This window comes from Hyperoodon ampullatus (genome assembly GCF_949752795.1).
Source record: "Hyperoodon ampullatus genome assembly, chromosome: 5".
In the NCBI taxonomy this organism is placed as follows: domain Eukaryota; kingdom Metazoa; phylum Chordata; class Mammalia; order Artiodactyla; family Ziphiidae; genus Hyperoodon; species Hyperoodon ampullatus.
In genome coordinates this window covers 8,702,784-8,727,773 of record NC_136918.1, presented here as the reverse complement: position 1 = coordinate 8,727,773, position 24,990 = coordinate 8,702,784, and the positions used below count along the sequence as shown (strand labels likewise).

At 46.8% G+C, this 24,990-nt stretch overlaps 1 protein-coding gene across 1 annotated transcript in view; it reads right to left on the bottom strand.

Moving 5' to 3' along the window:
- The window catches only part of GRK7 (G protein-coupled receptor kinase 7), a gene marked incomplete at both ends in the record, with an annotated part of 42,955 nt that extends 18,582 nt beyond the window's left edge, over positions 1 to 24,373 (bottom strand). The window contains 3 exon segments of the mRNA XM_079705424.1: positions 21,761 to 21,805; positions 21,807 to 22,199; positions 23,768 to 24,373. Coding sequence (XP_079561550.1) covers positions 21,761 to 21,805; positions 21,807 to 22,199; positions 23,768 to 24,373 — 1,044 coding nt within the window.
- Positions 24,374 to 24,990: the final 617 nt, after the last annotated feature.

Here is a 24,990-nt window from a genome sequence, read left to right as displayed (position 1 = left end):
ATTCCCCATTACCCCAACTCCCCAGGCCCTGGCAACCGCCATTCTACTTTCTGTCTCTATGAATCTGACTATTCTAGGTACCTCATATAAGTGGAATCATGCAGCATCTGTCTCTTTGTAACTGAGTATAATTTCAATACGTTCATTCATTCAACAAATATTTAATGAATACCTGCAACATACCTTGTAATTATAAAGTATATACTTACATTATAATATGTTTTCATAAAAACTAAGCTGCTTTTGATTAAAGTATAATGTATAACCTTTGCAGCACTTAAAAATGCAAAGAACACCCTAAAATGACAATAAGCTTCTATTAATATTTACATAAAAATGAGAACATAAATTATTGGCAGAGTTGTGAGAAACAGATGTGCTCTGTAATTTGACTCAGATTTTTAGGACAGCAGTAAGACACAAAGCATAGAAAATGAGATGTATCAACTGTTCCTGTTCTTCAACCAGGTCACTTGACTTTGGAGCAAGTAGCTCAAAGAATTGATTCAGAAGGAATCCACATCGCGATGTTCGTAGTGTCATTATTCATAATGGTTGCAAGCTGGAAACACCCAATGCCTTTCAATAAAGACAATAGACCAGACTTCCCTGGCAGTCCAGTGGTTAAGACTCTGTACTCCTACTGCAGGGGGCATGCCCACGTGCCCTCCATGCGACCACAAAAAAAAAAAAAAAAAAAAAAAAGACTAGAGTCTAGTGTTAATACCAAGAAGTGCATATATGTAATGGGTTTCGCATACTGATTATAAATGTGAATTCAGTACATCAAAAAAGGTTGGAAAGTATTTTTAGTTGTTTACTGGGTGATTTTTTTTTCTGTCTAGTTGGTTAATATATGTTTTTAATGTACACAATATATGTAATACCTTAGGAATATTAAATTTCATGGATGATTTTTACATGGATAACAACAATGAAAAGCATAAATGACCTAAGCACTAATGAGGACTAATTGGCTTGAGCAAGAAAATTGTGGAAGCGACCTGGGTCTGACAGGCTGGGCATGAGTCAGCATGGCACTACTGTTTTTGGAGAAGTGTGTATGTAATTTGGGTGACCATATGTTTCGGTTGGCCTGGGACAACAATTTACATCTGTTGTCCTGGCATCTTGTTCAGTGTTACGTCTGCCAAAACAAAAGGGTACTGTAGGCTCCTCTGAGGCCCAGGATACAGTCTTACTCATCTTTGTATCAAAATGGGTATTTACCCCCGAGCCTCCCTTGCTGCATGCTCAAAAAAATGTTTCTTACGTAAACAATAGTGAAGATGATAACTAGATGTTTTCCATTCACTATCCAACAAATACTTGTTAAGCCACACCCTGCAGTGATTTCTAGGGATACCAAAACATACTAGGCCTGGCCCCTGACCTTGAGGATTTATAGGCTGGTGGAGACAGGTCAAAAGGTTAATTCAGGGCTTCCCTGGTGGCGCAGTGGTTGAGAGTCCGCCTGTCGAGGCAGGGGACGCGGGTTCGTGCCCCGGTCCGGGAGGATCCCACATGCTGCAGAGCAGCTGGGCCTGTGAGCCAAAGGAGGGTAAATGCCTTAATGGGAGTGGAAAACAAACATACGGAGGCCAGAGTGTGTGTGTGTGTGTGTGTGTCTATGTGTGTGTTGGGGATACTTCACTGAAAAGTGACAGCCGAGCTGAATTATGAGGGAAGAACCTGTCACAAAGAGAAGGCTGTCCAGGTAATGGACATGTGCAAGAGATGGAGTCCAGAAAAATGTGGGGTGCTCGGGGAACTTTAAGTCATTTGGCATTTCTGGAGTATAAGCTCTGTGGGATGCAATGGTGGGAGGCGAGACTGGAGGGGGAGATGTAGATGAAATTGAGAAACACTGTCTGCCAAGGTAGCGAAAGTCCATTCCCAGGCTCCCTTTTCCCTTTGTCCCTTTACTATAGAGCCAGAAGGCTAAGCACTCCATCTCCCAGCCTCACATGTTGCACCGAGGGTGGCCATGTGATAATGTGATATGAGCTTTACTTGAGAGGTGTGCAAGGTGAAGGCACTGACGGTTGGGAAAAAGCTTAAAAAATGGGGGAAATATCCAGTGAGAACATGAGTAAAACTTAAAGTAAGTCTTTCATAATGTTTAGTTTTCATGTAAGAAATACACACTCATTTTTTAAATATCTCATTTTTAAAAGCTCATTCTCTAATTTTAAGTACTTTGGAAAGGAAAAAAGTAATATTTATCAGAGGAAACATAAAGTTAACTAGGCCAGAAAATAAGATATATATTTATAAATTTCTTATGTCAGAGAGCATGGTATTAAAAATGTGAAGGTCAAAGCACACGTTTAACAAAAAACACTGCAAAATTTTCATCATTGCTCTTATTATCTTATGTAACCTCACCCTGAATGACTCAGAATAAACCATTTTGTGTGCTCAACAACAACAACAACAACAAAATGGGGGAAATACATGAACGATGTAAGATGGATTAATGGATCAACAGAGGGATGGATAGACGGATGGACATGTGATAAAGCAAGTCTAATAAAATGTTAATGCACAATGGAATATAGTTCAGCTATAAAAAAGAATGAAGTATTGACACGTTATGACATGGATGAACCCTGAAAACATTATGCTAAGTGAAAGAAGCCAGTCACCAAAGACCACTTACTGTAGGATTCCACTGAAAAGCAATATCTAAAATTGCATGCAACCAACTTTAGTGGTTGTTTAGGGTTGGGAGAAGGGGAATGGGAGTGATTGTTAATGGGTAGGGGGTTTCTTTTGGGGGTGCAGAAACTATTCTAAAATTGTGATAATGTTTGTATATCTCTGTGAATATACTAGAAACCATTGAACTGTACACTGTAAATGGGTCAATTTTATGGTATTTAAATTATATCTCAATAAAGCTGTTTAAAATGTCAAAGGTAAACTCTAGGTCATGGGTGTACTCGCTGTGAATTCCTTCAACTTCCCTGTATGTCTGAAAGTTTTCATAATAGAATGCACAGGGAAAAAAGGAGTAAGCGGTGGGGGGATGTGATGCCAGACGTTACCACACTGGCTGCTAGTTCATCAGGCACATGAAACTCTTCTGCAAGAGTCACAAGGAAGAACCACAGGGCAGAGCAGAGGAGGGGCATCTATCAGCCCAGCTCCCTCCCATCTCCTGCTTCCATTAGTCAATAGTTAACCCCATATGATATCACTTATACGTGGAATCTAAAAAATACAACAAACTAGTGAATATAACAAAAAAGAAGCAGACTCACAGATACAGAGAACAAACCAGTGGTTACCAGTGGGGACAGGGAAGTGGGGAGGGGCAATACAGGGGTAGGGCTTTAAGAGGTACAAACTAGGGCTTCCCTGGTGGCGCGGTGGTTGAGAGTCCGCCTGCCGATGCAGGGGACACGGGTTCGTGCCCCGGTCCGGGAAGATCCCACATGCCGCGGAGCGGCTGGGCCCATGAGCCATGGCCGCTGAGCCTGCGCGTCCGGAGCCTGTGCTCCGCAACGGGAGAGGCCACAACAGTGAGAGGCCCGCATACTGCAAAAAAAAAAAAAAGAGGTACAAACTAATAGGTATAAACCAAGCTACAAGGATATATTGTACAACACAGGGAATATAGCCAATATTTTATAATAACTATAAATGGAGTATGACCTTTAAAAATTGTGAATCACTATACTGTACACCTATAACATATACTATTGTACAACTATATTTCAATTAAAAAAAAAAAAGTCATTTTGAATTCTCTGACATGTAAATGTTTAATCATATATTGAGATTATACATCACAAAAAATAATAAAAAATAGAATTGTTAAAGCATGAAATAAAAAAGAATTATCCCAGGGCTTCCCTGGTGGCGCAGTGGTTGAGAGTCCGCCTGCCGATGCAGGGGACACGGGTTCGTGCCCCGGTTTGGGAGGATCCCACATGCCGCGGAGCGGCTGGGTCCATGCGCCATGGCCACTGAGCCTGCGCATCCGGAGCCTGTGCTCCGCAACGGGAGAGGCCACAGCAGTGAGAAGCCCGCGTACCACAAAAAAAAAAAAAAAAAAAAAAAGAATTATCCCAAAGCTAGCTTATCTCTATTTCCAGATATGTCATCCAGACCCTTAGCAGTTGCCTGGAAAACCAGGTCCCACATCATACTACTGTATAATATTTCACCCAGCTCTAAAAGTGGAGGAGCAACTTGGCCTACAAGTGGTGCCAACAGGGTGTTGCCCAAGAGAGAGAGAAAAGGAGGCCGTAGAGAGGATGTAAGAGGGTGTGTGAGGTTTGTGGCCCAGTACACCAACTTCATGAAATTTTTCAGTGATAAGCTTTGCTGTGGGGTATTTTTCATCCCTGGTGCTGGCTACTGGCTGGCCTCTCAATCCAGAAACTAGTGACTGTCAGTATTGGGAAATTTTCTCAAATTACTTCTTTGATCATTTTCTCCCTTTCATTTTCTTTCTTCTCTCTCCCCTCCCCCGCTTTTTTAAAATCCTGAACTTATCCTTTGTGTTTCTTATTTTTGCTCCTATTTTCTGTCTCTTTGTCTTTTGTTTTCTTTCTTTTTTTTTTTTCTGAGAGACTTCCTCAATTTTTCTTCTAACTCTTCTATTTTTTTAAAGTACATTATTAATGGGAAATTTCACACATACACAGAAGAAAAGACACTAGAATAATAAACCCAGTGTACTCTATACCCAGCTTCAACAATTATCGACACATGACCAATCTTGTTTCCTGTGTCCCTACTCTCTCTCAATGCCTCCCACTCCTGCCACTAACTTAGATATCATTTGTAAGTATTTCACTATGAATCTCTAAAAGATAAGGTCACTTAAAAAAACAAGCAAATAAACACAAAGCACTGCAAACACCATTATCTCACTTTAAACTTAACAATAATTCTTGAATATTATCAAATATCTGGACATATTTACACTTTCCCAATTGTCCTATACACTTGCCCCCTAAATAGTTTGCTTAAATTTAGGTCCAAATAAGGTTCACACAGTGTGATTGATTGGTATGTCTCTTAAATCTTCGTGACTATATAAGTTTTTCCTCTTTCTCTCCTCACCCCCTGCAACATTTTGTTGGAAAAAAAGAAAACTGGTTAAACTGCAGAGTTTCCCAGTCAGATTTTGCTGACTGCATTCCTGTGGTGTTATTAAACATGTTCCTCTATTCTTTGTATTTCCTGTAAGTTGATAGCTAGATCAACTTACAGGAAATCGCTAGATCTAGAAACTTCTACTGAACTTTTCATTTCTGCAAATATGTTTTTATTAACATATAATTAACACAGAATAATGTGCTTATACTTTTGGTTCAGTAAAGTTTGATAATTGACTACACCCATGTAAATACAACCCAAACAAGATAAAGAACATTTCCATTCATTTCCTTTGTGCCTCTTCTGGTTCATTCTCCTCCCCTCTTCCCAGGCAACCACTTTCTGATTTCTGTCACCATATATTAGTTTTGTTTGCTCTTGGATTTCACGTAGATGGAACTGTATGGTAGAAACTCTTTTGTGTCTGACTTCTTTTTTTTTAACATAATGTTTTTGAGATTTATCCACGTTGTTCTGAAAACATATTTATATATTTTTAATTTCCAAATGTCCTTGTTCGTCTCTGAATGTTCTTTGTTTTACAACATCTGTCCTTGTTTCATGGATGCAGTATCTTCCCTTAAATCTCAAAAGATATTAATTGTAGGTTTTAAAAAAATTGTTCTTTTCTACTCCCTGCATTGTTCCTGTTTCCTACAATTTCTTTCTTCTGTTTGTTTTGGCATTGTCTTTCATTTTGGAGGGTTTTTTCAAATGACAAGTGATCTCTGACTCTTTGTTTGTATTTAAGAGTGTGACACCAAAAAGCTGACAAGAAGCTTGTCAACTGATGGGCTTCACTGTAGGGTGATTATGCCAGGCCATGTCACTGGGGACCCTACCTGTATCTGTAGACCTTCTGTGTTAGGCTGCTCAGTTTCCCCAGAGGGAGATCCTCCAATATCCCACCTGAGAGGTGTTAGCCTGCTTGCCCTCACTGTGGGAGCGGAGATGGGAAAGGGGCTGAGGGTCTCCCTGTATGTAGTATTTCATCCTCTACTACTCTGAGTTGGGCTCTATGTTCCTGGGTCAGGCTTCTCACTGGCTCAGTCTCTTGAGCTGGGGTGGGAAAGGCATGAAAGACTATAAACAACATCCAACTGCATTTCAGACGGTGGTGATGGGTACGTTCTACTCAGCCACATTTATTGTGAGCTTGCTCCGTGTGTGGCAAGTTTCCAGTGAGCAGATTTCAGAGGCGAGTGACTTCAAGGATTAAAATCGCTCATCAGGACACTGGATAAATATCAGTCGCTCAGTAGAAGGTGTAGGGTAAAAGTGGACAGCGTATGCCAGTCCTGAACAAAGGATTGTGAGACACACACCGGGAGAAAAATTGGAAATAATAATGGGCAATACTTATTGAGTGTTTATTACATGCTAAATATTTTGTCAAGTGCTTAACGTGAACTTCTTGTTTAATCTTCATGATAAACCTATGAGATAGAGACTATTTTATCCTCCATTTTGCAGATTAGCAAACTAAACCACAGAGAGGTTAAATCCTGCCTAAGGTTACCCACCCAAGATTCACGCACAGGCTTGCACTGTGAACCACTACATTACACTGCTTCTGTGGAAACAGGCGAGGTAGCTTTTTCTTATCCTTCCAAGTTCCCTTCAGGATTTCTTTTCTCCGTCGAGAGTATTCCCCTTCCCTCTCCCCATCTGCCAGGTACTAAGTCCTCATCTTGGTCCATTCTTGCTTAAGCTGCTTCTCTTCTTTTCCCAACAAGTTCTCTGTTCTTCGCCTGCATCACTGCTCAGTCAAGCTGGCTGGGGGCTGCTCCACACCACGGAGGTTGCTGGTTGGTGGGGACCAGACCCTGAGCCATGCTGGGACCAACTTGCTCCCACCCCCAGGAAACAAGTGAAGAATCGCCGGCCGTCTTTACAGCACGATAGCCCCTTGGAATCATGGAGAGAGCGCTAATAGCATGCAGGGTAACCTCAGATTCATTCCAAATAATGATCAGGACTCTCTCTACCTCTTGGCCCTAAAGACAGAAAATACCAGTGATGGAATTCTGAGGGGCACCGCCTCCTTGGAGAGTGGAGGTGTTTCACAGAGGAGAAGAATGGGATTAGCAGCAGACGCCAGAGTCTAAGCACCCAAATTCCATCGCAGCCTCCAGCTGAAAAAATGAATTGCCTGCCCTCCAGGCCATTTGTCTTCTGCATGTGAACGGCCTCCTCAGAGTGGGGTGCGAGGAGGCAACGGGCCAAGCAGCATGGGGCAAGGTCTAACCACGCTGACCTCTCGTGGCTCAGTTTAACTCCTGCAGTTACAAAGGGCCCCCGCACATCAGTCTCTGTGGCATCAAAACAATCTCTTTCAGTCCGTGAGACCAAGAACTGCCGTCGCCAGGGCCGTAGGGATCACCCAAGTGCCAGCAGCCACAGAACTCAGTGGAGGTTTTTGTGTATAGTTTAACTTTTTTTTTTTTTTTGCTTCATTTTGATTTGCTTTGGTTCTATAGTGCCCTTTGGTGAGTCCACTCCGTCAGCACCTGGTCAGGCAAAACAAAGTATGCCCAGCATTCAGGGCATCAAGCATCAGGAAGCCAGATGGGGTCCAAACCCCTCCCCGCTGGTGGCCAGCAAGAAGTCCATCTACCACTGTCATCACACGTGGGTTGCTTACTCCCATCAGGGCCACCTGTCACCTACAGGTGTCCAGACTTTGAGGAAGGTGGACACCCCAAGCTGGGATCAGGATCAGAGCCAGCTTGTGGGGACCTGTGCGGACACCCCCTGCCTTGCTCTTGCTGTTGGATGCTGGCTTCCACTGACCCTGCAGTTGTTGTCACTCTCACCCCTGGGCCCATGGGAGCTAAGTGGCAGGGCCCAGGCGGGGCGGGGTCTGCACATTGAGTAGCCCAGTGTGGCTCTGGGCAGGAGCGAACTGTGATCTCATCCGCAGTGATGAGAACAGGGAGTGACCTTTCAGTGGGGGGCTGAGAGGGCATAGTTCTCATCTGACTAATTTTACCCGTCCATTAAGAAGTGTGCGTGTCCCCGCACGTGCTTGCGTGTGTATGTGCAGGTCCTTCAAGGTCAAGGTCACTTCCAGGTCCCAGTGAACCTGAAAAGTTGGCAACCTTAAATTCCATCATTAAAAGAAATGCCTGTATCCGGGTGCCCTTGGTGTGGCCAGGCCAGGCTGGATTTACTGAGCCGCGCGGGGAGAAAGACGCGGTCAAGGAAGCTGTTTCTGCGTTTCCCGAGGGCCCAGCAAACTGGCCAGCGGAGCAAGAAACCGCCCGCGGATGCCTCTTCCCCCAGTTCATCACAAACCAGATCCACTCGACAGCACAATCCAAACAGAAGAGGGAATCAGAATGTACATCTTTTGTTTGCCGTGGCAGGAGAACTGTTGAGCAGAGGAAAAAAACAAGCTGAGCTTAGCGCTATCGGCTGTTTCCTGGGGCTCGCTCCTTCCTTCCTCCGAGGGGGGCCCGGCCGCTTTGTTCTCGTTCCCAGCTGCTCCTCCGCGCCTTTAAGCGGTGGCCTTTGCAGACCTCAGAGGAATGCGGCCCGGGACCCCAGGGGACTGTGCTCCGAGGCTCCGCCCTGTGTGCTGAGCCCCGGGCTGCAGCCTCCAGAGCGCGGACCTAACTTTTGCTCCTTGCCCTCCCGCCCCGTCGCTTTCTGCCAGCCGCTTCCTGGGCAGGGGGGGACCCTCACCAGAGGGGCTTTCCTGCTCCCTGACACCCCTGGGAAGAGGGGATCCAAAAGAGGGATCCCTGCAAGAACTAATTCTGCAGCTATACAGTCTGGCATCAGTCTGCTCTGGTGCAGATCTCAGCTCTACCAGTTACGAGCTGGTCACCCCCAGGCCAGTTACTCAACCTCTCTGAGCTTCACAGCTCTTACCTCATAGGACTGTGATGAAGATTAAAGCCATAAGACACAGGGCTTGCCTTTCCAAAGCCTGGCACATAGCAGGCCCTCAATAGGTGTTAGCCACGATGGTCACCAAGCCAGGTTCTGGTTGTCTCAGGCAGGGTAGCTACACAAAAAGAAAAAACCCAGAAGCCTCTAAGACTCCATCAGATTGAAAGATGGGCCTGGTACATCATCAGAGATCAATAGCTGTGATTCTTCCACTGGAGTGTGTTCTTTGGTGGTTTCATATTCTGCGAATCTATCCAGCAGCAGGCTGATGCCTGTTTTCCATGGTGCCTCTAAGACACTCAGAATAAAATCACAAACGAAGCTCCACGTGGCTGTGAGGAAGTGAGACAATGGCATGTGCCTACTCGGCTCAGCTTCCAGGCGAGCTGCGCCTTCATCCACTGCCCACCCGGCTGCAGCCTTGGGGTCCTGCTGGCTCCTAGCGTCCCCTCAGAGAACAAAGCACAGCAGCAAAGGTCCTCTGAGCAGCTTCAGTGCCTTTCAGGTGAGGCAGAAACAATGCAACAGTGGGGATCATGGCAGAGGGTCTAGCACTGGGCTTCTTGTAAAATAATCCTAGCAATCATTTTGTGAGTGCCTACCAAGTGGCTGACCTCTGCTAGGCATGCATCTACTTTAATCTTCTCATCAAGCCTAAGAGGGGAGCAGTATTAATCAGGCTCAGAGAAGAGGCATGACTTGTCTGGGGTCACATGCAGGGCTATGGCAAGCCTAAGTGGCATGTCTGGGCCAGTTAGAAGGAGGTTCTCTGCCTGGGTTTGTGGTCAGCCTGTGCATCTGTACACAGCAGCCAGAGTAAGTGGCAGAATCAGATGGGCAGACTCACTCTCCTTCCATCTTTTTGATCCCGTGGACCGTATTTCAGCAGCTGCACTTGATCTGAAAGGATGCTCTGAGCTTCCAACGTGTTTACCTCAAATTAGGTGATGTGGCAACGGTTTGTTCCCTGGATCGCATCATCATGCATGACAACCCCCTCCTGCCACACCCTGCAAGCCTCTCTTCCTCTCCTCACTGCCACAACTCAACAATGTGCCAGCCTGGCACCTCCTGCGGAAGATGAAGGGCCAACCCATGCTCCACGCACCAAGCCATGCAGGGTGCCAGATTCTCTCGCCTCTCCCCTTTGTTTCCTATCTCTGTGAGTCTGTTTCTGTTTTGCATATACATTCACTTGTACTATCTTTTACATTCTCCATGTAAGTGGTATTATACAGTATTTGTCTTTGACTTATTTCACTAAGCATAATATGCTCTAGGCTCATCCATGTTGCTGCATATGGCAGGATTCCATTCCTTTTTATGAAGGAGTAATATTCCATTGTACATATATATTATACCCCATCTTCTTAAGCCAACTGTCTGTTGATGGGTGTTTCCATGTCTTGGCTATTGTAAATACTGCTGCTATGAACATTGCACTCCCCTCCTCTTTACCCTCATCCCAACTCCCTCTTCCTGTTGGCCCTTCCAAGGCTGATTTTGTCACTTTCCTGTCTGGAAACCTTCGGTGGCTCCCCAGCACCCTTGGCATTGGGTTCAAATGCCCTTGTCTGACTCCTCCAGCCTCCTAGGGCCTGACACAGGCTCCGCTCTTGGTGGCACCTGTTGTCTCCCTCACAGCCTGTGACTCCACACTCTAGACAGCTGCAGAGTCACACTGTCCTTGACTGAGCCCCAGGCCTCTGGCCAGGGTTTTCACTGCAGCACTATGGACATGGTGGATCATTATTTGGGGGGAGGGGCTGTGGTGTACGTTGTAAGATGTTCGCAGCATCCCTGGCCTTTACCCACTAGATGCCAGGAGCAACTCCCCAGTCGCGACAACCAAAAAGGTCTCCAGACATTGTCAAAGTGCTCTAGGGGCCAAAATCGCCCTCAGTTGAGGGCCACCACCCTGTGCTGATCCCTGTGCCAAGCCCACTTTCCTTTCTCTTCACCTGCCTCACTGCTTTTAACATCTTTATTGGAGTATAACTGCTTTACAGTGTTGTGTTAGTTTCTGCTTTATAACAAAGTGAGTCAGCTATACGTATACATATATCCCCATATCTCCTCCCTCTTGCCTCTCCCTCCCACCCTCCCTATCCCACCCCTCTAGGTGGTCACAAAGCACTGAGCTGATCTCCCTGTGCTATGCAGCTGCTTTCCACTAGCTATCTATTTTACATTTGGTAGTGTATATATGTCCATGCCACTCTCTCACTTCGTTCCAGCTTACCCTTCCCCCTCCCTGTGTCCTCAAGTCCATTCTCTACGTCTACGTCTCTATTCCTGTCCTGCCCCTAGGTTCTTCAGAACCTATTTTTTGTTTGCTTGTTTTTTTAGATTCCATATACTTGTGTTAGCATACGGTATTTGTTTTTCTCTTTCTGACTTGCTTCACTCTGTATGACTCTAGGTCCATCTACCTCACTACAAATAACTCAATTTCGTTTCTTTTTATGGCTGAATAATATTCCATTGTATATATGTACCCCATCTTCTTTATCCATTCATCTGATGATGGACACTTAGGTTTCTTCCATGTCCTGGCTATTGCAAATAGAGCTGCAATGAATATTGTGGTACATGACTCTTTTTGAATTATGGTTTTCTCTGGGTATATGCCCAGTAGTGGGATTGCTGGGTCATATGGTAGTTCTATTTTTAGTTTTTCAAGGAACCTCCATACTGTTCTCCATAGTGGCTGTATCAATTTACATTCCCACCAGTAGTGCAAGAGGGCTCCCTTTTCTCCACACCCTCTCCAGCATTTATTGTTTCTAGATTTTTTGATGATGACCTGCCTCACTTCTGTTTGCCTTGTAAGTATCGACTCCGTTGTCATTTCCTCCTGGAAGCCCTTCCTGACCCCATGACCCAATGTCGGGCTGGTGCCCTTCCTACGCACTCAACTTGGACAGTCTGACTGCTGTATTGTCAGGGCCCTTTGACTTAGCAGTCTCTTCCCTGTCCTGGGCTTCATGAAGGCAGGCATTTGTTTGCCTGGTATCCTGTTGTACTCAGGGCCAAATCTGTACCTGTGACACAACTTCACCTAGTAAATCACCCTTGACAGCCCTCTCTCCCTTAGCCCATGTCCAAACTATCACTGAGGCCCAGTCATTCTGGAATCTCTTCCCAGTTCAAACACTGTGCTCTGGCTCCACCACCCCTCCTGTTGGCTGAGCTGCCATCATCTCTCACCTGGATTACAAATGACCACAATCCACCTGAATCCCCTCTGATCTGCACTCACTTCAGATGGAATGATTCTTTTCTTTTCTTTTTTTTTTTGCGGTACGTGGGCCTCTCACTGTTGTGGCCTCTGCCATTGCGGAGCACAGGCTCCGGACGCGCAGGCTCAGCGGCCACGGCTCACGGGCCCAGCCGCTCCGCGGCATGTGGGATCTTCGCGGACCTGGGCACAAACCCATGTCCTCTGCATCAGCAGGCGGACTCTCAACCACTACGCCACCAGGGAAGCCCTGGAGTGATTCTTTTTCAAAACAGAATTCTAAGCTTCTTGCCCCCTTTAGTTAAAGGCTTTCAAAGGCTTTCCAGTGTTCTTAAGCAAAAAACCAAAGTCCTTAACATGGCCTGTCATGCCAGGTTTGGTGTGGCCCCCGCCACCACTCCAGCTTCACGTGAATCATGCCTCCTCTTGCTTTGTGCATTTAGTTTCCTGGCTTCCTTTCCCAAGCAGCATGCACTCTGCACTGGCTGTTGCCACTGCCTGGCATGCTCTCCCCCATCTGGAGTGGATACGAACGTCTTCTGCCCGGTTCCTTCTTCAGGATCTCGGCCTCTACTCCCCAGCTGCTGGGCCCAGGGCTGGTCTCCAGTGCGGTCCAACAGGGCCCTGTGCTCAGAAGCAGCCCCGTGCCGGGGTCTAATGCTGTGTGGAGGCTGTCTTGACAAATGTTTGAATTTGTATCTTGCTAAGTCCAATGAGACAGTGGAGCAGGAATTTGGGTCTTGGAGTCTCAGCTCACACACAGTGCCATCTCTTGACACTTCCTTGCCTCCCAGTGATGGGTTCAGGGCTATCTCCCTGCCCCCAACCCTGACTCTGCTCAGCAACTATTGGCTACTCTTTGCCACTGGTGGGAGCCTGCATTTGGTGCAGGGAGGGCTGGGGTCAGGCATGTGCTTCCTTGGGTCCAGTTGTAGAGTGAGGCCCTGAGTGTCTGTGAGGGTCTCCACTTAATCCTGGTGGATCGCAGAGCCTGAGGGAGTGCAACATGAAATAGCAAATAACAGGGAGTTCCCTGGTGGCCTAGTGGTTATGATTTGGCACTTTCACTGCAGCGGCCCGCCTTCCATCGCTAGTTGGAAAACCATCCTGCATGCCACGCAGTGTGGCCAAAATACAAAAATAAATACAAAAATAAATAAATAAGATTTTTTAAATGTTTGGGAAAAAGAAAAGAAAGAAATAACAAAAAACACCACGATCTGTTGAAAGATTCAGCGTGGAAGAAAGGAGAAAGCTTTTGCCTGACATTTGGATAAGGGGCCCCTCATTTTCATTTTGCTATGAGCCCTGAACCTCAAGCAGCCAGCCCTGGCTGGGACCATTGACGGCCGATGGCTCAGAGCTGCCCCCTGCCCCCTCCACCTACCACCCCGCTACCCCCCTCACACAGAACTGCCCTCTGCAGCAGGGAACTGCTTCACTCCAGCTTCTTCCTCCTTCTGGCAGCTGCCCAAGATCACCGACTGACCTTGGAGAGATACTAAAGCCTGGATCCTACCTCAGTTTGGGACAACCTGGAAGGGCCATCCCAACTCCAGAGCTCTCTGAAGGAGTGACCTCACTGAGGGTCAGCTTCTCCCTCTGCCCAATTCTGCCTTCCTCATGCACATGTCCCATGAGAGTGCTCCACATGGAAATCTGTCTCAAAGTAGTTTCCAGGGAACCCAACCAAGACACCACCCCAACTGCTTTGCTGAGTGAATTCCTGTCTGTCCTCCTGAGATCAGTAAGTTGTATTGCCCCTGTGGTTGATGCTTGGAGCCTCACATGTTAAGAAAAGTCCTCCTTGGAGAGCCCCATGTACCACATCTTCCCAGCAGTTGTCATCATTGAAATGTTACATTCATTTGGGTGATTATGAAGTTCTGTGTCTCCCACTAGACTGTAAGATCCATAGGGCAGGAAATCATGTCTGTTTTTTTTTTTTTTTTTTTTTTTTTTTGCGGTACGCGGGCCTCTCACTGTTGTGGCCTCTCCCATTGCAGAGCACAGGCTCCGGACGCGCAGGCTCAACGGCCATGGCTCACGGGCCCAGCCTCTCCGCGGCATGTGGGATCTTCCCAGACCGGGGCACGAACCCGTGTCCCCTGCATCGGCAGGCGGACTCTCAACCACTGCGCCACCAGGGAAGCCCTCATGTCTGTTTTTGCTCGTTCTATGCCCCATGGTTTTTTTTTTCTTTTTTTGCTGTTTGTTTATTTGTTTGAAATTTTTATTTTATATTGGAGTATAGTTGTTATTACAGAGTATTGAGTAGGGTTCCCTGTACTATACAGTAGGTTCTTGTTGGTTATCTATTTTCTATATAGTAGTGTGTGTATGTTAACACCAAACTCCTAATTTATCCCTCCCCCCGCCAGTTTTTTTTTAAATAGAATAAATATGCATACTTTATTACTGCATCTTGAAATATACAGTAGCTTAAATATTTTACCAATTCAGTAAATCTAAACTTTATTTTTAACAATTTTTGAGATCAAAGTCAGGCTACAAATTGCTATATTCACATATTTTAAAATAGAATTGACAGGGTTGGTTAGGCACTGTGTTCAGCCAGGATTTGTGGGTAATGTCTGGATACTCTTATGATAAAAAATTGCTCATCTGACCAATAGGCTAAGACATCGGACATGATCTGAATAAGTAAGACATAGATAGATAATAAGCAGGTTTTTGGCTTTGTTTTGACACAATCCTTTCTGTGCCTTATGTTTAGCACCGTCCTGGCATGTGGGAAATGCTCAATTAATATAGGTTGAATGAGTGAATGCATGAATGAGTTAATGAATGCCTTTTGAATGAAGAAATGTTAAAAAATAATTCCAAGACTGTAATGAATATTTCTGAATGCCCTTAATAGTGGTAAATGCTTTGAGAATGGATGTGAAATTTTTGGAGTGGTCAAAAGTTACTAAGAACTAAATTTAGTTAATGATGGTGGTTAGGATTTTGGTAGAGACCAATATGTGACCATGAAGTAGCCAGAATGCCTGTCCTGTGTGGTTCTCAGAAGTAAATTCTCAAAGAGAAAAATTTTTGCAGCAGGGTCATAATGGTTGTGATGTATGTAGGTATTAACTTCTGATGAAACACACTCAGAGATCTTTTTAAAATCACTTATTCAGGGCTTCCCTGGTGGCACAGTGGTTAAGATCCGCCTGCCAATGCAGGGGACACAGGTTTGAGCCCTGGCCCGGGAAGATCTCACATGCCACAAAGCAACTAAGCCCATGCACCACAACTACTGAGCCTGTGCTCTAGAGCCCGCGAGCCACAACTACTGAGCCCACGAGCCACAACTACTGAAGCCCGGGTGCCCTAGAGCCCGTGCTCTGCAACAAGAGAAGCCACCGCAATGAGAAGCCCGCACACTGCAACGAAGAGTGGCCCCCGCTCGCCGCAACTAGAGAAAGCCTGCGTGCAGCAACGAAGACCCAATGCAGCCAAAAATAAATACAAATAAAATAAATAAGTTTTAAAAATAAATAGACAAAATCACTTATTCAGTGTGTCACTAGCATTGTAGTCGGCATGACAGAAGCTTCAAAATAAATATTATGCCCAAACTCTATGACATTATCCCTCTGAATGTGAGGAGTTGGTTAGAGGCAGGACATGGTAACCAAACATCACAAGCTTTTGGGTCACTGCACTAACTTCATTCCGATTCCTGACAATATAGCAAGTTCTAAGGACTGACTCATGTTCCACAATATCTGAAGGTCACTGTTCTCCACATAGATGGTTGAATTTGAAAAGTCCCAGCACGAGTCCCATTGCCCAATTTTCCTGTTATATTTACCTGGCAGCTCTAAAAATGCTAAGAGTTAGTTTTGTTGTGTGCATGTGGATGTCAGCTGAGAACAGGCAGGAGTGCTTATCACATTTATTAAAGGTGAATGTCGACAGTGGCTGGGACCACATTTAATGATATTGTGCCTGGGTGTGGGAAGGCTGACTGAGATATTAGTCACATCGTTCCCTGTAAAGGTTGGGCCAATCCCTTTCCAAAGTCTTAACTCCATTAGAGGTTCGACTAGGCTTGAGGTTGAGATCCATATCAGACCAGACTGAGGAAGATATGCTATGTCATCACATGCACTCATTCTGAGTTTTACTCATTGGAGGGCCTTTTATAGCGTTACAAACCAGAGGCCACATTCTGCTCTGTGTGTGAACTTGACAAGGTGGAGTCAAAACTGTAAGTGCTCTTGAATCTGGCATACCTGGGTTCATCTCACATATGAGAGATGTGACTTTGGGTGGGTAACTTAACCTCTCTGAGTCTCAATTTCTCCATCTCCATAATACTCCCTATCTTGTAAGTCTTTATAGAAAAGCTCTAGATCCCATCAGCCCTTGATTAAGAGGTCAGAACTCTTCCAAACTTTTCAAACCATTGAGATAACAGCAGTTATTAGGGGTACCCACTGTTTTTGCTTATCTGAATTCCATTTCACCATTCTCTTCCACCCCTATTTTCTTTCTTTTCCTTTTGGCTGCACCACACGGCATGTGGGATCTTAGTTCCCCCACCAGGGATCGAACCCTCGCCCCCTGCATTGGAAGCGCGGAGCCTTAACCACTGGACCACCAGGGAAGTCCCTCCATCTCTACTTTCCATTGGACAGCACTTTCCTCTGCCCTCAGTTCCTGATATATATATATAGGACAGAACTTCTCCCTGGCTCCTGAGCACAGAAGAGATCTAGCCTGGCTAATGGACTTGGTTATGGTTGGGCATGTGACCTGAGCTGTCCATTGAGAATCTTCCCTGGGAATTTGAAGGAACTGTTCGTAAAGAACTGTTCTCTTTCCCCGGGATTGCTCAGTTGGTAGGATATGCGTGGAGCTGTCGGCGGCCCCCACTCAGGAGCCCCTGAGAGCGAGACTGAGGCCAACACCGAGGAGAGCAGAACTGGGGCACAGAAGGAGAATTTCCCGCTGACACTGCTCAGACCCTGGATCACTCTGGGCTTCTTAGTTATGTAAACCATTAATTTCATTTTCTTAAGTAACTTCCCTTTGTCCGGTGAGAACCCTTACTGATATCCCAGTAAATCATAGTAAAACGTATGCCATGTGTTTACCTTTGGCGTTTGCGAGTCTTTTCCTACAAATAATTCAAAGACTATCTCATAGACTCATGAAATCTTAGAGATTAAGGATGTTCTGGGGCCTGCCTGAGATGCCAGACACAGTGAGGTAGTGATAAGTCTCGAAAGGAAGCCAGGGCTTCTGCCTCCCAGGCCAGTGCTCTTAAGCCTCCCTACCTCTTGTCGTGTGTCTGCCTCAGTCTTTCTCAGACTCGAGCAGAACTACCCTCGCCTTTCCTTCCTGAGTCACTGCCCAATTACCAGCAGCTGGGAGCTCCATGGGGCAAAAGGCACCACCTTCTAGAAGTGGCTCCATTCTCTCCACAACCCCGCCCCCTCCACTGGGGACAGCCGTGATTTAAGAGAAGTGAGTACAGGCGTGGGTCTTGATGGAGGCTAGGTGAAACCGGGCAGCTGAGCTCTGGATGTAAGACTGCTCAGAGCCTTGGGCCCTACTTCAACACTCATTACCTCAGGTGGGAGCTATTACAGTAGTTCCTTACCAGTCCCCCTTTCTCCTGAACCCCAGGCTCCCTCTACTTGAATCCATCACAGTGTCAGTCACCTCCTTAAAGAATCATTCTGATACCCAGACAAAACTATAATTCAGAAAGATACATGCACCCCTATGTTCATAGCAGCACTATTCACAATAGCCAAGACATGGAAACAACCTAAATGTCCATTGACAGATGAATGGATACAGAAGATGTGGTACATATGTACAATGGAATATTACTCAGCCATAAAAAAGAATGAAATAATGCCATTTGCAGCAATATGGATGGACTTAGAGATTATCATATTAAGTGAAGTCAGAAAGATAAAGACAAAGATCATATGATATCATTTATATGTGGAATCTAAAATACGACACCAATGAATTTATCTATGAAAGAGAAACAGACTCACAGACATAGAGAACAGACTTGTGGTTGCCAAGGGGAAAGGGAGTGGAAGGATTGGGAGTTTGGAATTACCAGATGCAAACTATTATATATAGAATAGATAAACAACAAGGTCCTACTGTATAGCACAGGGACCTATACTCAGTATCCTGTGATAAACCATAATGGAAAAGAATATGAAAAAGAATATATATATAAAACGGAGTCACTTTGCTGTATAGCAGAAATTAACACAACATTGTAAATCAAATATACTTCAATAAACTTAAAAAAAAAAGAATCACTCTGGTCATGCCATTTCCTGTTGATAAACCTTCAATGGCTCCCTGCTGCCTATAAAGCAATGTCCAAAGTATTTCACCTGGTGTCCTGAAATAGCCTGACAGGGCCTGTGTCCCTCCAGGGAGGTTCAGCTCATATCTAGGGAAGGCCCAGCCACTCCGCGGCATGTGGGATCTTCCCAGACTGGGGCACGAACCCGCATCCCCTGCATCGGCAGGTGGACTCTCAACCACTGCTCCACCTGGGAAGCCCTGTCTTTCTTTTTATGGCTTCTAAACTTTCTCTCTGACTCTTCCCCTCCCCACCCTGCACCCTTCCTGAGGGTCCCCTGGGATTTGGAGGCAGGTCTGAGGACTGGGGCAAGCGGTCTAAACCCAGAAATTTGGTCTCATGGGACAAAGAGGGACTCAGGAAAGGCAAAAGGGCGAGAGGTCTCCAGTGAGTAAACTTCTCCACCAACTGCATTCATTATAGCTGGCAGGCGGATTCTTAACCACTGCGCCACCAGGGAAGTCCCACGACATTTCTGTTTTCATAGCAAAGTCCCACAGAGGCAAACACTCTGCTTCACCGCCATCTTCCTGCTTCTTCCACCCCAACTTAGGAGACAGTGATATGGAAGTCCTCCATCCCATCCCCACCTCTTCCTCGGTTTCTCCACCCTCATTCAGCCTCTGCTTCCTACAGAACCAGCACTTTCTCTCCTGATTCTTGTCTCAGCATCTAAATCTCCCCTCCTTAAAACTCCATCCTCCTCCCTGTGTCCCCCTGCAGTGACCAGCCTCCCTCCTTCCTTTGTCTCACTCTCTACTCCCAGGTCAATCCAACCTCCACAGTCTGAGTTCTGACCGTGAATATCACTCTTCCTGAGGACACTGTGGTTTCCTGACTGTCAAATCCCACAGCCTGCCTGACCTCTTGGCAGCACTCGACAGTGCTGACCACTCTCCTCCCTTAAATCCTCCTCTTTTCCTTTGGCTCCTGTGGAGGAGGCTGCCAGTTACCTGCTCCATATCCTGCGTTTCTCCTTCCAAAAAAAAAAAAAAAAGTCATTTATCAGCTTCCCCTACAGGCGGGGTGGCCAGATAATAGTTCTAGCCAATGAGATTTAAATGGAAGCTGTCAGATGGGCCTTCCAAGGAAGTTCATATTCGGAGACATATTCAGTTGCTGCGTGCATGCCTATTTACTCCTGACCTTTCCTCCTTTCTCCTGCCTGGAACATGGACCTGATGGCTGGGGCTAGGGCAGCCATCTTGCACACGTCAAAAAGGCCAAAATGACAGTGATGTCGATCCCATTATCCTGGAGCTGCGGAACTAACACCAACCACGCTTATCTCCACACTACTTGTTACATAAGAAAAATAACCCCCTCTCTTGTTTAATCCACTATTATTTGGGTCTTCTATGATATGCTGTTGAAATCAACCCTTAACTGATACAGGTCCCATGACTCTGTCACTCTCGTCCTACTTCTTTAACCTCTTCAAGGCCCCTTTGCTTCAACACCCCTTACATGTTGATGTTCCTCAGCTACCATCCCTGGTCCTCTTCCTCCACTGTTTCTCAAACAACCCAGTGGTGTCTGCTGCTTCCCAAGTCATGATGACTCCAAATCCCAATGTCTAGCTCCGATCTTTCATCAGAGCACCAGATCTTTATCTAAATGTCTACCTGCCTGTCACATAGGAGCCTCATATACACTACTCTCACAATTAAACTTACCAGCTTTCCCATCATTCTGCTCCTCCTTCTAGTCACTGGAGCTAGAGACCTTCCGCATCACTTACCCTCATACCCAGCTGGTCCTGAAGTCCCATCAGGTCTCTTTCCAACAGCTCCGCTTTATTCCCACTTCTTCAATCCTACTGTCTTATACAGGCATCATCATCTCTTCCTGAGCCACCGCACACGCCTCCTAACTAGCTCCTCTGCCTCTCATCTACAGTCCAAATTGGTGTTTAAAAACATGCAAATCGGGCTTCCCTGGTGGCGCAGTGGTTGAGAGTCCGCCTGCCAATGCAGGGGACACGGGTTCGTGCCCCGGTCCGGGAAGCTCCCACATGCCGCGGAGCGGCTGGGCCCGTGAGCCATGGCCGCTGAGCCTGCACGTCCAGAGCCTGTGCTCCACAACGGGAGAGGCCACAACAGTGAGACGCCCGTGTACCACAAACAAAAAAAACATGCAAATCTAATCACACCATTCCCTTTCTTAAAACCCTTCAATGGCTTCTTGTCCCTCACAAGAATTCCAATGCCTTTGCATGATCTGAGCCCTACGCATCTTGTCAACATTCCTTACATTATAGCCACATAAATTCACCTGTGGTTTCCCAAACTTGCCATGATTTTTCTCACTTCCTTGCCTGATTGTCCTCTCTGACTTGTAAGCTGGAAACTGCGCAAAAACAAAGTTTTAAGTGGATATTTAGGAACCTGACTTGGGCCCTTATCTTCCTGGGAATTCTCCCACCTTTGTGCACAGAAACTCAGTGGTAAAGAACCGTCAGAATTCGAGAGATTTTTGTATTGTTCACTTAACATAATTGCTTAATTATAATTCCTTTTTTAATCACAGAATTCTCTGCCATCACCTTGAACCAAATTGATCAAAATAAACATCAGTTGCCTTTGTTGTCTTGTATATGTACTTTCATTTAAAATTTAACCTTTGTCCAATGTAAAACATTCCCCCAGTGCGCACTCAACAGAAAAGGAGATATTTACTTTAATGTGCTAAATGCTGGGGTTTCTTCTATTTCTTATCCTATTAAATTTTACCTCCTAGAATCCTGAAATTTTAGGGTCCAGCCCCTAAAATTTTCCGGAAAAGGAAACCAAGACTCTATTGACTCAGGAACATGGCGCCAGGGAGGTGGTTATTGGTGGGACATACCTAGATGCTGGGTACGGCTTCAGCTCTTACCATGTGACCGTGAAGGCACGGATCATCTCCAACTCACAAAGAAGGCTCCCCTCTGCTTCCAGTGAGAGGAAAGCAAAGTAGCCCCCAAACAGCCAGTTAAGGTAATCCTCTTATACCACTCCACTTAAGGCAAGATGACAACGTAAGGGCTTTAAGAACAAGGAAATTAAAAGCATTAAGTCCAAGGTTCTGCTTGCCCTGGGAATAGAACGGCCCTCTCCCCTGCTCTCTGACTCTGTGCCCCACCTTTGGGCCCATGGAGAACCGCTCACCCTCTGGGCGATGGGCTTGCCATCCTGGATCTCCACAGCCAGCCCCCAGGTCTGACAGCCTACAGTTGCCAAGGTCGTCCAAAAGCACATTCTCGGGCTTCGGGTCCCAGTAGACGATGCTGAGGGAGTGGAGGTGCAACACGCCGCAGGTCATCTGGGCCGAGTAGAAGACCACCCTGCCCATGTCCAGGCCCTGCTCGCCCACGCCGTAAATGTGGAACTTGAGGTCTCCCCCATTCATCAGGCTCATAACCAGGCAGAGATGGGACTTGCTCTCAAAGGCATAGGCCAGAGAGACAATGAAAGGGCTGCTGACCCTCTCCAAGATTTCCTTTTCCAAGAGAGCCATTTTCTCACCACGTTTCTTCTTCAGCCGCGTCTTGTCCAGTTTCTTACGGGCATACATCTTGCCGGTGTTTTTCACCTGGACAGCACATACCTTAAGGAGAGGAAGAAAGGGAGAGGAAGACGTAGATGGCACAGGAGACAGGAAGGGAAAGGGGAATCCAGAGGGTGGAGGAGCAGAAAACCGCCGAGGCGGAGAGACGGCAGGCGTCTGGGAAAAGAGAAGCTGTGAGCGCGACGGAGTCTTCCAGATAGAGCTGGGACCACAGTGAGGTGTCACTTCACCCCCACTATGTGGGCCATCATTAAAAAAAAAAAAGAAAGAAACACAACAAGTGCTGGCAAGGATGTGGAGAAATTGAAACCCTCACGTGTTGCCAGTGGGAACTTAAAACTTGGAAGGGTTTGGTGATTTCTCAAAACGTTAAACATAGAATTGCCCTAAGACCTAGCAATTCCACTCCTAGACCTATACGAAAGAGAACTGAAAGCAGGTATTCAAACAAATTCTTGTACATAAATGTTCACAGCAGCACTATTCACGCTAGCCAAAAGGTGGAAACAACCCAACTGTCCAGCAACAGATGAATGGATACATGAATTGAATGTAGTATTCCCATACAACGGAATGCTATTCAGCCCTAAAAAGGGATGAAGTACTGAGACATGCCACAATGAGAATGAACCTCCGAACCTTACGCGCGGGGAAAGAAGCCAGCCACAGAAGCTCTAATACTGTATGACTCCATTGATATGACACACCAGAATCGGCACATCCATAGAGGCAGAAAGCAGCCCAGTGGTCGCCAGGGGCTGGGTGGGTTGGGGGAGTGGGGGAAATGGGTAGTAGTTGTTAATGGGCACAGGGGTGACGAAAATATCTTGAAACTAGATAGAGATGATAGTTACACAACATTGTCATGTACCAAATGCTATTAAGTTGCACACTCTAAAATGGTTAATGGCTAATGTGACTTTTACCTTAAAGAATTTTTTTCAACTTAAAAAAAAAAAGCTGAAGGGCTTCCCTGGTGGCGCAGTGGTTGAGAGTCCGCCTGCCGATGCAGGGGACATGGGTTCGTGCCCCGGTCCGGGAAGATCCCACATGCCGCGGAGCGGCTGGGCCCGTGAGCCATGGCCGCTGAGTCTGCGCGTCCGGAGCCTGTGCTCCGCAACGGGAGAGGCCACAACAGTGAGAGGCCCGCGTACCGCAAAAAAAAGAAAAAAGAAAGAAAGCTGAGCACAGCATTGGTGCAAAACGGATTCCAGGCTTTAATTCAAGATGAGTGTTTTCTTAGCTCTCTGAAGTTTTTCCCAAATTACCTCCATGACCACAATTAAGGGGAAAGGGGTATCTCCCACTGTTTGCTGCTATCATCCACCAAAGGGGCATTTCAGTGTGTGCCTGCCTGTCGCAGACCCCACGATAAAGATTCTTGGCCAGTTCCACATTTTGTTAGTTTTTCCTATGCCATTCTCATTTTATTTCATGCGGTGACTGGAAAGAAGACGTGAGAGCAAGCTAGGAATTCTTTCTCCACATGTGGTACTGAGATTAGTTCTAAGTTCCCCTGAGATTAAAAAAAAAAAAAAACGAGGTAAAATAAAACTCTATTATGCTGTCTATTTCGTCTTCCAGCCTGGCTATTCTGAAACACTTACCTCCCCAAAACCACCTTTCCCCAGCACCCGGAACTCTTCGAAGTACTTGTCTGACACGGGTTGCGTCTCAAAGACTTTCCACTGCAGAAACTTGTCACAGAAGGGGCTGGCCAGGAACTCTAGGAAGGGCTGGTCCTGCAAGAAGGCCGTGGCCTCAGCCTTGGCCAGCTCCACCAGGGATGCTCGCTCTTCCTCTGTGGTGGCTGCTTGGCACTTGGTGACCAGAGCTGGGCTGAGGAAGGGGTGTGGGTGCCCCGGGGAGGCCGCACAAGTGGCCACCAGCCCCTGCAGCGTGCTGCCCTTGGCGGGACCCTCTTCGGCCAGCTCCCAGCTCTGCACCTCCTCCAGGAAGCCCACGGCCTCCTGGTACGCGGGCACCGTGGCTAGGAAGTCCCGGAAGAGGCGGCGGCCTATGGGCTGCTGCTCGCACAGGCTGCGGAAGTCGTTGGGCGGGGCCTGGCGGAGCTGCTCGCAGCTCTGCGGCCCGGGCAGCCTCAGGGTCCGGCGTTGGCGCTGCAGTTCCTTGCTGTTGGCATCCAAGGACTTCCGCGCCTGCAGGTAGGCCGTGTTGGCGATCAGGTTGTCCAGGCCCCCCATGTCGGCCATGGCTGAGCACTGATCGTGCTCCTTCGGCACAGAAAAGGAAGGATGGAGGGCTGCGGCGGGGACGCCGTCAGGCCCGGGCCAGCCGGCTGCTCTCCGGTCCAAGGTGCAGTGACTTCTGTGGGATTTACAGCGAAGCTTCGGGTCTGCAGGTGGGACGGATGGAGGGTGAGGAAAGAGGTTTCTCTTGTAAGAAGCTTTGCTGGCTCTGTATAGCCGGCCAGGGAAGGGCGCCTCACAGGTCACCCACCGAGGGGAAAGCAGTCTGTGACACCTGCAGGGTCTACCTGTTCATCATGGGGCCTTTCTCATCCACACCTGCTCCCTGAATCCCCAGCTACCAATTTCCAAAGGAAAGGAGTCATCATAAGGTGGTGTGTTATTTGTTGCTGACAGCAGTGTTTTCAACTGTGTCTGATTTTACGTGTTTCCCAGCAGGTGCAAGCTAAGTAAACTCCTAGGAATGACAGGTCAGGAAGACGAGCTGTGAGAAGCTGGAGAGGTTTTCTTCCTCGTGTCTAGCAGCCTGATCCAGAGCAGGTTACAGAAGGGGATGCTCTGAGCTGTGAGTCACGAGACGTGTTCCCAGAGGCCCTTGGGAACCCAGGTCGTGGCCCTCA